At 45.7% G+C, this 15,035-nt stretch overlaps 1 protein-coding gene across 1 annotated transcript in view; it reads left to right on the forward strand.

The window, feature by feature from the left end:
• The window catches only part of LOC127571293 (monoglyceride lipase-like), a 56,684-nt gene extending 43,785 nt beyond the window's left edge, over positions 1–12,899 (forward strand). The window contains exons 6-7 of the mRNA XM_052017562.1: positions 9,331–9,420; positions 12,651–12,899. Coding sequence (XP_051873522.1) covers positions 9,331–9,420; positions 12,651–12,899 — 339 coding nt within the window. The remainder of the gene's footprint in view (positions 1–9,330; positions 9,421–12,650) is intronic.
• Positions 12,900–15,035: the final 2,136 nt, after the last annotated feature.

A 15,035-nucleotide genomic window follows, 5' to 3' on the forward strand; every position in this document is an offset into this window, starting at 1 on the left:
AGGCAGGTACAATAACAACTTTTAAAAGACAGTTGGACAGGGACATGGATTGGAAAGGTTTAGAAGGTTATGGGCCAAATGCTGGCAAATGGGACTCACTTGGATGGGGCATCTTGGTCGGCATGGACCAGTTGGGCCTAAGGGCCTGCTCTGTGCCGTACAACTCTATAACTATGATCATTAGGAATCCTGGGCTGCGGGTTATCAGGTCCAGGCAATTTTTTGTCTTTGATTTCTCCCATAATTTCTCTTTAGTGATATTAATTACTTTAAACTTGTCACAGCCATTAGAATATTTTTTCACATTTTTGTGCCCTCTACACTGAAGTCAGATGCAAAATATTTGTTTATTGCACCAGATATTTTAATATTCATCATAATAATTTCTCCTGCTGTTTTCTCTACATTAATTTATTTTCTTTCTTCCCTTTTGCCTCGTTATAAGACTCCTACAATCTTTCATTTGGATGGCAGCATTGCAGTCAAGTTACTGATTAACATCTAGAAACTCGAACCATTAACCCAGTGGTGTAAGCTTAAAGCGTCCAGGGTTTTTTTTGAACTTTGAGTAATTAAATAACCTTAGGATTTAAAGATGGTATCAGCAACAGTAACTATGAAACCACTGGATTGTTGTAAAAGTCCAATTAGCTCCCATTTCCTTCAGGGAATGAAATCTGTCATCTAGGTGACTCCAGACTCTTATTCTGGTTGTCTCTTGACTGATGCAGTTTGGGGTAAATAAGAATGCTAACAATATTCCAAATGCCGTCAGCCCAATGCCTTATAAAGCCTCAGCAGTACATCCTTGCTTTTATGTTCTAGTCCTCTTGAAATGAAGGCTTGGAGGGCAACTTCCAGGTGGCAGTGCTTGCTGCCCTTGTCCTGCTAGCTGGTAGAGCTGGTGGGTTTGGAAGGTGCTGCAGAAGGTGTCTTGGTGAGTTGCTGCAGTGCCTACTGTAGATTGTACACACTGCTGCTACTGTGTGTCAGTGGTGGAGTGAATGGTTGTCAAGTCATGTTGAGTTTATTGTCATGTGCACAAGTACGGTGAGGTACAGGTACAATGAAAAACTTGCAGCAGCAGCATGACAGGCACGTAGGTACAGAGTTTACTCAGAAATTACACAAGGCAGTGAAGAGAGAGAGAGTAAAAGAGTGCGCAAAAACAAGACTTTAGTGCAAAAAAGACATAATCAGAGACAAGTCCCCCATAGTGCAAGAGGAGGTCCATAGGTTTCCGTTGCTGAGGTGGGGTTCGGGTTGTGCAGGTCGGATCAAGAACCTGATGGTTGTAGGAAAGTAGCTGTTCCTGAACCTGGTGGTGAGGGACTTCAGGCTTCTGTACCTCCTGCCCGATGGTAGCAGCGAGAAGATGGCATGGCCCGGATGGTGGGGGTCCTTGATGATAGATGCCGCCTTCTTGTGGCAGCGTATCCCGTAGATGTTTTCAGTGGTGGGGATGGGCTGCTTATCAAGCAGGCCGTTATGTTCTCCATGGTGTCGAGCTTCTTGAGTGTTGTTGAAGCTGCACTCTCCCAGGCCAGTGTCCCATCCCACTCCTGACTTGAGCCTTGTAGATGTTGGACAGGCTTTTGGGGAGTTAGGAGGTGAATTACTTGCTGCAGGATTCCTAGCCTCTGACCTGCTCTAGTAGCCACATTGTGTATATGGCTACTCCAGGTTAGTTTCTGGTCAGTGGTAACCCCCCAGGATATTGATAGTGGGGGATTCAGTGATGGAAACGCCATTGAATGTCAGGAGGTGGTAGCTGGATTTTCTCTTGGATATCATCATTGCCTGGCACTTGTGTGGCCAAATGTTACTGGCCACCTATCAGCTAAGGCCTGGATATTGTCCTCGTCTTGCCGCATTTGGTCGTGGACTGATTCATTATCTGAGGAGTTGCAAATGGTTCTGAACACTGTGCAATCATCAGCGAACGTCCCTACTTCTGACCTCACGACTGAAGGAAGGTCATTGATGATTGGCCCACAGTAGAATGCACGTCAGCTGAGAACTTTGAAATATTTCTTTAAATGTTTGCCATTGTTTACCTGCTGACCCAATTATATTAATCTAATTTCCCAATCTACTCCAACTGAGCACATCACAAACTTATGTAATCGGCTTTTATTTTTGTTCAAGCCATTTCTGAATGTGCTGCATCTATTTCGACATGCAAAACAAATGTTATCTTTTGGTTGTTTTTCCCTTGAGGATCCTTGCCGTCAGATTCCTAATCAACCTTATCTGATTCCATCAACTTATCCCTAGAATGACCCGTCCCTCAATGGTGCCGTGCTGAGGTGCCGTGAGGAGCCATCCTGAATGCATCCTATGAAGTGATCCTCTGACGACTTCTGCCGACTTGACTTACTCTGTCGAAATGAAGATTAACGTGCCCTGGGTTTATTAGTTTGTGTTTGCTACAAGCTTTTCTTGATTAATCCATTTGCCAATTGTGCTGTTGGAACTCCTGTGAGCCTCCCCAACTAGTCAGTGTCCCTTGATATCTCTTATCTCTACCTGTACTGATTTTTACAGATGTTTATATTTTCTAATGACAGCGAAGAAGGCCATTCGGCCCATCGAATCCATGCCAGCTCTCCGAGCAATTCCATCAGTCCCATTGCTCCACAAGTTTCCCAGTAACCCATTCTCTTTCACATTCCCATCATTTCCTACCAATTCTGTACCACCCTCCAGCAGGCATTGTCATATAGCATAGAAACAGACCCTTCGGCCCAACACGTCTGTGCCGACCATAATGCCAAATTAAACTAATCCCATCTGCCCACCCATGGTCCATATCCCTCCATTCCCTGTCTGTTCACTCGCCTGTCTAAATTCCTCTTAAACACAACTCTCGTATTTGCTTCCACCACCCCTGGCAGCCTGTTCCAGGCACCCACCACCCTCTGCGTAAAAAAAACTTGTCTTGCAGATCTCCTTTAAACTTTCCCCCTCTCACCTTCAACCTATGCCCTCTAATATTTGACAATTCTACCCTGGGAAAAAGATTCTGACTGTCTACCCTATGACTATGCCCCTCATCGTTTTATAAATTTCTATCAGGTCTCCCCTCAGCCTCCGATGCTCCAGAGAAAACAATCTTTTAAATCCAAGTCAAAACAATCTAATCCAATTCCTACCAATTATCATAACACCCACCTTCAGATGTAGTCATACAACATAAAAACTTCAACTCTCTGTCTACATTTTCCACCAAACACCCATTTACATTAATCCTACTTAAATCTCCCTACATTTCCTTTAACTCCCCCTAGAATGTACCACCCTCCTACACACTCATGGCATCTTACAGCAGACAATTAACCTACAAACCTGCGCATCTTTGGGATGTGGGAGGAAACTGGAGACCCAGAGGAAACCGGTCACAGAGAGAGTGCGCAAACTCATAGAACATAGAACTTGGTTAATGGCAGGACTCTTAGCAATGTGGAGGAACAGAGGGATCTTGGGGTCCAGGTCCAGAGATCCCTCAAGGTTGCCGCGTAGGTCGATAAAGTTGTTCAGAAGGCGTATGGTGTATCTGCCTTCATTAGTCGGGGTATTGAGTTCAAGAGCCGCCAGGTGATGTTGCAGCTCTATAGATCTCTGGTTAGACCACACTTGGAGTATTGAGTTCAGTTCTGGTCGCCTCATTATAGGAAGGATGCAGAAGCTTTAGAGAGGGTGCAGAGGAGATTTACGAGGATGCTGCCTGGATTGGAGAGCATGTCTTATGAGGATAGGTTGAGTGAGCTTGGGCTTTTCTCTTTGGAGAGAAGGAGGATGAGAGGTGACTTGATAGAGGTGTACAAGATGATAAGAGGCATAGATCGAGTGGACAGCCAGAGACTTTTTCCCAGGGTGACAATGGCTAACATGAGGGGACATCATTTTAAGGTGATTGGAGGAAGGTTTAAGGGCGATGTCAGGGGTAAGTTTTTTACACAGAGAGTGGTGGGTGCGTGGAACGCACTGCCGGCAGAGGTTGTGGGGGCAGATACATTAGGGACATTTAAGAGACTTAGATAGACACATGAATGATAGAAAAATAGGGGACTACGTAGGAGGGAAGGGTTAGATAGATCTTAGAGCAGGATAAAATGTCGGCACAACATTATGGGCTGAAGGGCCTGTACTGTGCTATAGTGTTCTATGTTCTATGTTCTAACAGTACAGCACAGGAACAGGCCCTTCAGCCCACAATGTTGTGTCAATCCAAATTTTTTAAGACTATTGAACAGTTCCCTTATACAATGAGATGAACTCCTGACCTCACAATCTGCCTTGTTTGACCTTGCACCTTATTGTCTACCTGCACTGCACTTCCCTGTAGCTGTGACACTTTGTATTCTGTTATTGTTTTTACCCTGTGCTACTTCAATTCACTTTGTAATGAATTGATCTGTACAAACTATGCAAGTTTTTCACTGTACCTCGGTACAGTTGACAATAGTAGACCAATACCAATATATTAGTAATAAAATGCCCAACTAAACTAATCCCTTCTGCCTAAACAATGTCCATATCCTACCATTTCCCTCACATTCATGTGCCTATCCAAGAGCTTCTTGAATGCCCCTATCGTATCTGCCTCTACCATCACCACAGGCAGCACGTTCCAGGCACCCACCGCTCTCTGTGTAAAAAACTTGCCCCACACATCTCCTTTGAACTTACCCCATCACCTTAAGTGGATGCCCTCTGGTATTAGACATTTCAACCCTGGGGAAAAGATACTGGCTATCTACTCTATCAAAGCCTCTCATAATCTTATAAACCTCTATCAGATCTCCCCTCAGACTCTGCCGCTCCAGATAAAACAACCCGAGTTTGTCAACTTATCCGCATAGTACATGCCCTCTAATCCTGGCAGTATTTTGGTAAACCTCTTCTGCACCCTCTCCAAAGCCTCGACATTCTTCCTGTAATGGGGCGACCAGAACTGAATGCAATACTCCAGATGCGGCCTAACTAAAGTTCTACAAAGCTGCAGCATTATTTCCTGACTCTTGAACTCAGTGCCTCGACTAATGAAGGCAAGCATGTCATACGCCTTCTTCACCACCCTATCAACCTGTGCAGCCACTTTCAAGGAGCTATGGACTTGGACCCCAAGATCCCTCTGCTCATCAACACTGTTAAGGGTCCTGCCACTAACTGTGTTCTGTCCCTTTACATTTGATCTCCAAGGTGCAACACTTCACATTTGGCCGGGTTGAACTCCATCTGCCATTTCTCCGCCCATATCTGCAACAGATCTATATCGCGCTGTATCCTTTGCCTGTCTTCTACACTATCCACAACACCAGCAATCTTCATGCTATCTGCAAACTGACTAACCCACCCGTGTACATTTTCATCCAGGTCATTTACATACATCACAAACAGCAGAGGTCCCAGTACAGATCCCTGAGGAAAGCCACTAGTCACAGACCTCCAGCTAGAATAAGTCCCATCGAGCATTACCCTCTGTCTCCACACAGACCGTCCGAAAGTCAGGAAGCAGGTCACTGGAGCTGAGAGGTGGTAGCACCACCTTTGATAAGGACCCACATGGAATGCTTGTCCATAAGGTTAAGGCACAGGGAATCCAAGGTGAGCTGCTTATTGGATCCAAAGTTGGCTTGGTGATAGGAGGCAGAGGGTAGTGGTGTATGGATGTTTCTTTGATTGGAAGTCTGTGACCAGTGGTGTACCATAGAGGTCGTTGCTGGGACCTTTGCTGTTTGTTATATATATTAACGACTTGGATATGAATGTAGGAGGAGTGATTAGTAAGTCTGCCGATGGCACAAACGTTAATGGTGTTGTGGATAATGAGGAAGGTTGTCGAAGGCTATCGCAGGATATAAAATAAGATAAGGTATCTTTATTAGTCACGTGTACATCGAAACACACAGTGAAATGCATCTTTTGCGTAGAGTGTTCTGGAGGCAGCCCGCAGGTATCGCCACGCTTCCGGCGCCAACATAGCATGCCCACAACTTCCTAACCCGTACGTTTTTGGAATGTGGGAGGAAAGCAGAGCACCCGGAAGAAACCCACGCAGACACAGGAAGAACGTACAAACTCCTTACAGGCAGCGGCGGGAATCGAACCCGGGTCGCTGGCGCTGTAATAGCATCACGCTAACCACTACACTAACGTGCCTGCCCACTACTGTAATGTACAGATCAGATGGGAAGTTTGGCAGATGGAATTTCATCCTGACAAGTGATGCATTTTGGAAAGTCAAACAGGGGTTGGGCATATGCAGTAAATGTTAGGTCAGTAAGGAAAGTTGATGAACAGAGGGACCTTGAGGTTTAAGTCTATAGTTCCCTGCAAGTGGCAACATAGGTGGATAGGGTGGTGAAGAAGGCGTACAGCGTGCTTGCCTGCAGAGATCAGGGCATAGAATATAAGAGTTGGGATGTTATGTTGCAACTTTACAAAACACTGGCTTGGTACTGTGTGCAGTTCTGGTCACCACACTACAGGAAGGACGTGATTGCACTGGAGAGAGTGCAGAGGAGATTCACCAGGACGTTGCCTGGACTGGAGGTCTTTAGTTATGGGGAGAGATTGGACAGGCTGGGCTTGTTTTTCCTGGAGCGAAGGAAACTGAGAGGTGACAAGTTAGAACTGTATAGGATTATGAGAGGCATAGATAGGGTAGGTGTCAAAATCTTTTTCCCACAGTAGTTGGGAAAGTTGAGAGGAAGGAACTTGGTTTAAGTTGAGAGGAAGGAACTTTAAAGGGGATCTAAGTTTTTTACGCCAAGAGTGGTTGATATCTGGAACGCGCTGCCACAGGAGGCGGGGGAATCAGGTACAATCACTACATTTGAGGCATTCAGACAGACACTTAAATAGGCAAGGCATAGAAGGATACAGTCCTAATGCAGTCAATTGGGATTAGAGTAGATGGCAAAAGGTCAGCATAGACATGGTGGGCCGAAGGGCCTGTTTCTGTGCTGTACAACTCTATGACTCTACCTGCCGCCATACTGTGACCCCAACCTCCTCACCACACACTATCCTTGCCTGTTTCTTGGGCCAATATCATTCCTCATACCTGCCCTGACATCACCTTATATTACCAGGGCTATTCCCTCTCCTTTCCCACCTTATCCTCATCAAACACCAGGCATCCTCGAAGATTTAATTCCCAGCCTTCCCCATCATGTAATCCTGGTTCTGACAGCCATTACATCAAAGCCATTTGTTCTGTTATAAATACATGGTTCATCTTTTGATTTTAGTTTTTCCCTTAAATTGACTTTGTTTTTTGATACATCATCACCCTTAAACTTCTGATCTTTTCTATTAATCTGTTTATCATTCCCTTCAATTCTATAACCTTTCCTACAATTGTATTAGTTTTCAACCATAGTTATGTAGTTTCCTAGTCCCTAGTGCAATTTACCTGCAGCCTGACCCAATGGAATCTTCTCCCTTCCTTCCAGTGGCGCATGTATGAAAGCCCCTTTCTCAGACCCCACAAAAGATTTTTCTCTCTGATCTCTTCAAATCTATGTGCCTTTGTGCATCTTTACAGGAAGGATTTGGAGACTTTGGAGAAGGTGCAGAAGAGATTTACCACAATGCTGTCCGGTTTAGAGGGCATGAGCTAAAAGCAGAGGTTGGACAAACTTGGGTTGTTTTCTCTGGAGCGTCGGAGGCTGAGGGGAGACCTGATGGAAGTTCATAAAATTACAAGAGACATAGACAGAGTAAACAGTCAGAATCTTTTTTCCCAGGGTTGAAACGTCAAGTACTAGAGGATATGTATTTAAGCTAGAGGGGGAAAGGTAAAGCAGATCTGCAGGACAAGTTTCTTTACACAGAGGGTGGTGGGTGCCTGGAACGGGCTGCCAGGGGTGGTGGTGGAGGCAGATACAATAGTGGTGTTTAAGAGGCTGTTAGATAGACACATGAATATTGGTATTGGTATTGGTATTGGTTTATTATTGTCACTTGTACCGAGGTACAGTGAAAAATTTGTCTTGCATACCGATCATACAGGTCAATTCATTACACAGTGCAGTTACATTGAGTTAGTACGGAGTGCATTGAGGTAGTACAGGTAAAAACAATAACAGTACAGAGCAAAATGTCACAGCTACAGGGAAAGTGCAGTGCAGGTGGACAATAAGGTGCAAGGTCACAACAAGGTAGATTGTGAGGTCAGAGTCCATCTCATCGTATAAGGGAACCGTTGAATAGTCATCACAGTGGGATAGAAGCTGTCCTTGAGCCTGGCGGTACGTGCCCTCAGGCTCCTGTATCTTCTGCCTGATGGGAGAGGAGAGAAGAGAGAATGACCCGGGTGGGTGGGGTCTTTGATTATGCTGGCTGCTTCACCAGGGCAGCGAGAGGTATAGACAGAGTCCATGGAGGGGAGGCTTGTGTCCATGACGCGCTGGGCTGTGTCCACAACTCTCTGCAGTTTCTTGCAGTCCTGGGGCAGATCAGTTGCCGTACCAAGCCGTGATACATCCAGATAAGATGCTTCCTATGGTGCATCGATAAAAGTTGGTGAGTGTCAAAGGGGACATACCGAATTTCTTTAGCCTCCTGCAGAGAATGGAAAGATATGGATCATGTGCAGGCAGAAGAGGTTTTGTTTAATTCAACATCATGTTTGTCACAGACATTGTGGGTGGAAGGACCTGTTCCTGTGCCGTGCTGTTCCATGTTCTCCATATTATCACAGTTCAGGTTGAGTGGTGGTTTAATATGGTGGAGTGGTTTAGGATTTTGGGATCTCCTGGCAGGATTTTCTTCCTCATGGAAATATCAGCAAGCCATTTGGGATTTTATGAAATCCAGCAGCTTCACAACATGTTACTGAGACTAGATTTATTAAAATCAAATTCAGATTTTCACATATAGGCTTCTGTTCTCCGGACTACTGGACCAGTCATTCCAACAAGTTCTCACCTACAATGAAATGAATGGATGACTATAGTATTTATGTGTCTATGGGTGGCAGTAGTTGAGGGAGGAATGTTGCACAAGGCACTAGCAAAATTGCCCAGCTCCTCTCTTAATAGGATCTGCAGAGTTTAACCAGCCAGGCTGATGGGATTTTAGTTCCCTGGAGCTTTCACTGACTCCGTCCTGCAGGGAGAGTGTCACCCAAATTGGTTGACCCTCTGAAGAAGAGGCCTGTGAGAGTTTGTGACCACATCTAAGCTCTCTGAACTGGCGCCTACATGCTCCGAGAGGTATGCTTTAACTCCTAACACCTTAATGACAATCCTTAGGTGAAATGTGGATCCAAACAAGGTCTTGGACTTACCTGGACTTGTTCTGCTTTCTCCACTCTAGTTGTGCTGTGCCAGAATGATGTATCATCTGATGCCAAATTTCTCCCTGGGATACATGGACCCACGGTGGTTGTCCAGATCACAACGAGAGGTGTGTTCTCCTATTTGGATAAAATAGATTCTAAATGAAGTTGATAAATCCTCCAGCAGTGCAACGTGATTCAAATTTCGATCGCTGAACCTACTGCATTAATTCTATTAAAGTCCACTGACTGACACCCCAGACAAATTAGTAATCAGCTATTCCCACATTGAGCCTACAACAACGGGGAACAACAGACCACAAGGTTTTTAATTGGCCTCTCCTCACCTACTAAGAGCCACACACACACACACACACACACACACACACACACACACACACACACACACACACACAGACTCTCTCTCTCACACACACACAGACACAGACACACACAGACATTCTCTCTCTCACACACACACACACACACACACACAGATACTCTCTCTCTCACACACACACAGACACAGACACACACAGACATTCTCTCTCTCACACACACACACACACAGATACTCTCTCTCTCTCACACACACACACACAGATTCTCTCTCTCTCTCACACACACACACACACACACACACACACACACACACACACACACACACACACACACACACACACACACACACACACACACACACCCTGCTACAATATAGAACATAGAACATAACAACACAGTACAGGCCCTTCAGCCCACAATGCTGTGCCGACATTTTATCCAGCTCTAAGATCTATCTAACCCTTCCCTCCCACATAGCCCTCCATTCCTCTATCATTCGTCTATCTAAGAGTCTCTTAAATGTCCCTAATGTATCTGCCCCACAAGCTCTGCCGGCAGTGCGTTCCACGCACCCACCACTCTCTGTGTAAAAAACTTACCCCTGACATCCCCCTTAAACCTACCTCCAATCACCTTAAAATTATGCCCCCTCATGTTAGCCATTGTCGCCCTGGGAAAAAGTCTCTGACTGTTCACTCGACCTATGCCTCTTATCATCTTGTACACCTCTATCAAGTCACCTCTCATCCTCCTTCTCTCCAAAGAGAAAAGCCCCAGCTCACTCAATGTATCCTCATGAGATCTGCTCTCCAATCCAGGCAGCATCCTGGTAAATCTCCTCTGCACCCTCTCTAAAGCTTCCACATCCTTCGTAAAATGAGGCGACCAGAACTGAACACAAACCTCCAAGTGTGGTCTAACCAGAGTTCTATAGAGCTGTAACATTACCTCTTGAACTCAATACCCTGACTAACACACCATACGCCTTCTTAATAACCCTATCGACCAGTGTGGCAAACTTGAGGGATCTATGGACGTGGACCCCAAGATCCTCTGTTCCTCCACTGCTAAGAGTCCTGCTATTAACCTTGTATTCTGCCTATGAATTCCATCTCCCGAAGTGAATCACTTCACACTTTTCCGGGTTGAACTCCATCTGCCACTTCTCAGCCCAGGGTTCTCCTTTCAACCATTTGGTCATATATCATCGCATTTTGTGAAGGTTATTTTGTATTTAGTTTTGGTCCATCCACTTAAAAGTAAACCCTAAATTTGTGGGAATTTCTCTGGATTGTCCTTCAATGAATCGTCATTAGTTAACCTGTCAAATCACTACATTATTTTGAACATCTCAAGTCACAAAGAAAATTGAGGCCAATTTTATCCAGCATATGTTGTTGTTTGTTAGAAGCTTCAGAGGACTTGGGGGTCCTCGTGCAGGATACCCTAAAGGTTAACCACCAGGTTGGATCGGCAGTAAGGAAAGCGAATGCTATGTTGGCATTCATTTCGAGAGGAATAGTGTATAAAAGTAAGGATGTATTGATGAGGCTCTATGCGGCACTGGTGAGGCCTCATCTGGAATACTGTGTGCAGTTTTGGGCCCCTTATCTTAAGAAGGATGTACTGATGTTGGAGAGGGTTCAGAGGAGATTTACGAGGATGATTCCCGGAATGAAAGGGCTTACATATGATTAACGTTTGTCAGCTCTTCGACTGTATTCATTGGAGTACAGAAGAATGAGAGGGGACCTCATAGAATGTTGAAAGGACTGGACAGAATAGATGTGGCGAAGTTGTTTGCCTTGGTAGGTGAGTCCAGAACAAGAGGGCACAGTCTTAGCATTAGAGGGTACCCATTTAGAACAGAGATGAGGAGAAATTTCTTTAGCCAGAGGGTCGTGGATTTATGGAATTTGTTGCCACGTACAGCTGAGGAGGCCCGATCATTGAGGGGGTTTAAGGAGGATATTGATAGGTATCTGATTAGTCAGGGTATCAAGGGATATGAGGAAAAGGCCGGGAATTGGGGCTAGATGGGAGAATAGTTTAGCTCATGGTGAAGTGACGGAGCAGACCTGATGGGCCGAATGGCCTACTTCTGCTCCTCTGTCTTGTGATCTGTGACTTTCTTGTACCCCTGAACAACAGACAGTGTAGACTGTGAAGATGATGCCCTTCACTCTTCTCACCTCCTGGCTGGCTGTCAAGTGCTAAATTGTACAAATTGTCATGATATTCACACTTATCATAGTTCTGTAGAAATATTGTCATATTGCCTGTCACATTTGTGAAACCCAGAACCCCAGGAGCACCTTTTGATTACTATTTGCACATAGTAATTGCACATAGTTTTTAATCACATGGGCTCCCAAGATCTACCAAGGATGACTCTGTTACCCCAACTTTCTACCCTCAGCCTCTAGAACATACTAATTCTTTCTGACAACGCAGAAACAGGCCATTTGGCCCATCAGGTCCATGCTACCCTACCCTTCATCCTATTCACCCTCTCCTTATTTCTCTGTACCCTATCATTCTTTTCTCTCACCTGCCCTCCAACTCTTGTTCTCATTATGCTGAGGGGGTAATTTGCATTTCATAGAGGCCAATTAACCTATGAACACGTCTTTGGGACGTGGGAGAAAACCAGAGCACCCGAGGGAAACCCACAGGGTCACAGGGAGAACATGCAAACTCCACACAGACAGCGCCCGAGGTCAGGATCGAACCCGGGTCTCTGGAGCTGTGAGGCAGCAGCACTAACTGGTCTGCCATTGTGCTATCCTATGGGCTGTCTAATACATCCGTACTTACAAAAAGTTACATACAATTGCAATAGAATTACAATATATAGCACATTTATATGCCCTCGATCCTCTGACAAGAGTTTCAGGGTAACAATAACGCTAACAATCTCTAGCCCGGTTTACTTTCAAATGATTCACATGGTTGCTGAGATCTGTTGTCCTCTGGTGAAGCCCCATTACGATATAATGTGTTTATGTTCTTGCAGGTAATAAACTACATGAATGACCCTCTCAACTACCTTGGACCTTTTAGGATGAGGTTTATTGTTCAGGTGTTGCACGCAGTGACCAAGCTTGACAAGATTTTCCCCGAGATCACCTGGCCAGTGCTCATCCTACACGGAGACTCGGATAAACTCTGTGACATCAAGGGTTCCTTCCTCATGTACGAGAAGTTGGGCAGCTCAGACAAGACATTCAAGGTGATTCATTTTTCCCAAAACAGGCATCTCTAGGTCTCCCCACCAGGAGCATAACTAACCCTTTGTACATTATGGCTACAGTGCTGTTAACTCCATCAATGATTGACATCAGTGACCCAGTGCTTTGTTGCCAATAGCAGCAACAGAGCCAATCAGCTTGACCCCTTCAGTGTCCCCACCAGCACTGGTCACGTATTCTTCCCCCCCCCCCCCCCCACCCATCCTGCTCCCACCTGGGAACTTTCCACTGCCCCCGCCATAGGTGCAACACATGCCCCTACACCACCTCCATCACCTCCATCCAGGGGACCCAAACAGTCCTTTCAGGTGAGACAGAGATTCACCTGCACCTCCCTTAATATCACCTACTGCATTCGGTGCTCCAGGAGTGGCCTCCTCTACATCGGTGAGACCAAACGCAGACTAGGTGACCGTTTGCAGAACGCCTGCGCTCTGTCCGTAACCGCGATCTGCATCTCCCCGTTGCCAGTCACTTCAACTCCCCCTCCCACACTATCACTGATACGTCAGTCCTCGGCCTCCTCCACTGCCAGGAGAATTCCAAGCGCAAACTGGAGGAACAGCACCTCATTTTCTGTCTCAGAACCTTGCAGCCTAACGGCATGAACATTGAATTCTCCCACTTTTAGGTAATCCCCACCCCCCTTCCCCACAAACTCACCCCCACCTTCCTCTCCTCTTCCCTTTCCTAACCCTTTTTCCCCTCTCTCCTTCTCTTTGACCCATCTCCCGGTGGATCTGCTCTCCCCTCCTCCCCCACACCTGCCTATCACTATCTCTTACCTGCATCTACCTATCACCACCCTGTGCCCACCCCGCCTCCCCTCTTTTGTCCACCTATCACTGCTCTGCTTTTCCCTCCTATCTATCAGGCTTCCCCCTTTTCCTATCTTCAGTCCTGAAGAAGGGTCCTGACCCGAAACGTTGACCGCCTGCTTTTCTCCGCGGGACGCTGCCTGACCTGCTGAGTTCCTCCAGCGTCATCGTGTTTTTCATCCAGATTCCAACATCTGCAGTCCTTTGTTCCTCTGGTCATGTATCCTTTGTGTGTAGAGTCCATTCCATCTTTCCCCTTCACTTTGTGCCTCATTCAAGTTCACCGCAAAAGCAGCTTAGAAGAGAGCAAGAATAATTTCTCCCCATGTGCACCTGATTTATAGAACGTAGAACAGTACAGTACAGCACAGGCCCTTCAGCCCACGATGTCTGGGCCAATGGAAGCTAATCAATCTTCCTGCCATGGTCCATATTACTCTGTTCCCTGCCTGTTCATGTGTCTGTCTAAATGCCTTTGAAATCTTGCTATCATATCTGCCTCCACCACTACTCATGGCAGCATGTTCCAGGCACACCACCACTCTCTGTGTGAAAAAAAAACCTTGCAAATCTCATTTAAACTTTTCCCCTCTCACCTTAAAGCTATGCCCTCTGATATTTGATACCCTGGGGAAATAGACTCTGAGTATCTACCCTATGTATGCCTCTCATCATTTTATAACCTTCTGTGAGGTTGCCCCTCAGCTTCCGACACTGCAGAGAAAACAATCCAAGTCTGTCCAGCCTCTTCTTGTAGCTAATACTCTAATTCAGGCAACATCCCGGTGAACCTCTTCTGCACCCTCTCCAAAGCTTCCATGTCCTTCCTGTATGGGGTGACCAGAACTGCAGCACAGTCCTCCAAATGTGCCAAACCAAAGTTTTATACAACCACAACATGACTCAATGCCAACCATAAGGCATGCATGCCATAACACTTTCTTTATCACCCTATCCACTTATGTTGTATATCGAGACAGTAAGTCTTCTGGCTCAGGACATTTCACCAGTGACTCCACTTCAAAAAGTATTACGCCAGTTATAGCATTTCTTTGGATGTGGAAATGACTAGAGAAATGCAAGACTTTGTCAGCCTGAGAGATAAAAACACTAAGCCACCAGCAACTGCTGATGAATTATTGAACGAATTTGCCCACCAGAGCCAATTCTTCTCCCAAACCAGCATCAACATTTCAGATGCTGTTGTGAGAAACCAGAATAAAAGCACACAGTGTCTTTGACAATCTCAGGATATCCTAAAGGTGCTTGACAGGCAAGGAAAAATTGTTTGAAGGGTATCACTGTCGTCATTGAGCAATGCAGGGTGTAGGG

The sequence above is a fragment of the Pristis pectinata genome, chromosome 6 (genome assembly GCF_009764475.1).
Source record: "Pristis pectinata isolate sPriPec2 chromosome 6, sPriPec2.1.pri, whole genome shotgun sequence".
NCBI lineage: Eukaryota > Metazoa > Chordata > Chondrichthyes > Rhinopristiformes > Pristidae > Pristis > Pristis pectinata.